Source organism: Vollenhovia emeryi, unplaced genomic scaffold (assembly GCF_000949405.1).
Source record: "Vollenhovia emeryi isolate VEMERY1.0 unplaced genomic scaffold, V.emery_V1.0 DF940793.1, whole genome shotgun sequence".
Classification (NCBI taxonomy): domain Eukaryota; kingdom Metazoa; phylum Arthropoda; class Insecta; order Hymenoptera; family Formicidae; genus Vollenhovia; species Vollenhovia emeryi.
Genome location: NW_011965573.1, coordinates 5881 through 7154, shown reverse-complemented (window position 1 = coordinate 7154; position 1274 = coordinate 5881). Strand labels below are relative to the sequence as shown.

The 1274-nt window shown below is 48.0% G+C and overlaps 1 protein-coding gene across 1 annotated transcript; it reads right to left on the bottom strand.

The window, feature by feature from the left end:
* Window positions 1-6: 6 nt before the first annotated feature.
* LOC105555743 lies at window positions 7-1232 on the bottom strand (the record flags this gene model as incomplete). The annotated part of the gene is made up of 2 exons (XM_012002785.1): window positions 1180-1232; window positions 7-826 (listed from the first exon to the last, which is right to left on the bottom strand). Coding segments are annotated over exons 1-2 (858 nt in total), but the record flags the coding sequence as incomplete, so codon positions are not given.
* Window positions 1233-1274: the final 42 nt, after the last annotated feature.

The window sequence follows — 1274 nt, the reverse complement described above, 5'->3', positions numbered from 1 at the left end:
ACATACCCTGCATTTCCTTTTGTCCTCCTTCTCCCAATATCTACCGCCTCTCATTTCCACCCCTAATCTAAATCTCGCTACCCTTTGCCATCTTTCTTCCTTCCAACCCTTCTTCAAGTAGCCCGGTATTCCTTTGCCCTTTATCCTTTTATACCATTCATTCGTTCTCGACTCCTTTATTTTGTCCCATCTTTCTTTTTCCTGCAATCTCTTCTCTCTCCCTACCACCTCCTCCCCCCTTAGCTCTCCTTCCTCCCTCATCCTCTCTATCTCCTCTATTTCCCACCCTTTTTTCCTATAAAACTCTTTCCTCTCCCTTTCCCATTCTCCTACCACTTCTCCTTTCTTTGCCCTTTCTCTCATCTCCTTCCAGCACCATCTCGCCATCTCCCCTCCTCCTCCCTCCCCTAACTTCCTCTCATACCCCCAAGCCCTCATCCCCGCCCTCCCTCTCATTTTTTCCCTCATCAATTCCTCTCTTACCATATATCCCGGCGCCCTCCATCCCACTCCCATTAACCATCTCAGATATCTGTCCTGCATCCTCTCTACTTCTTCCCTTTCCTTCCACCCCCATATTTCCACACCGTATCCCATCACTGTCCATACCAATCTATCAAATAGCCATATCCTTCTCGCCCAATCCTTTCCAAATCTTCTCTTTCCAATCCCCCATACTTCTCTCATCACCACCGCTCCCTTCCTTATCCTTTCTTTTATATGTTCCTTTTGTCCTCCATTCGCCATCACTACATATCCCAGATATCTAAACTTTCTCACCTCTTCTATCTCCCTTCCCTTCCATAACCACTTGACCTTCTTCCACCTCCCCCCTCCTTTCCTACATCTCATCACCTTCGTTTTCTCTATATTGACCTCCAATCCCTTCTCCTCCATGTATTTTTCTAACACTTTTATCATCCCTTTCAGACCCCCCTCATTTTCCGCCACCACCGCCACATCATCTGCATATGCCAACGACCATATCTTCTTTTTTTCTATTCTTATCCCCCCCACCCCTCCTTTTCTAACTCCTCATCCAAGTCTGCCAGCAACAGTGTGAACAAACACGGGCTCAGCGGGCAACCCTGCCTCACCCCCCTTCCTGTCCAGAACCTACCCCCCTCCTTCTCTTCTACCCTTACCCTACCCATTGTTTCTCTCAATATTTCTTCGCACCTCTCTACCAGCCCTTCTCTTACTCCCCTCCTCCTCATACACCCCACCAGAATCTCCCTATCCACCGAATCGAATGCCGCTTTTAAATCCAGAAA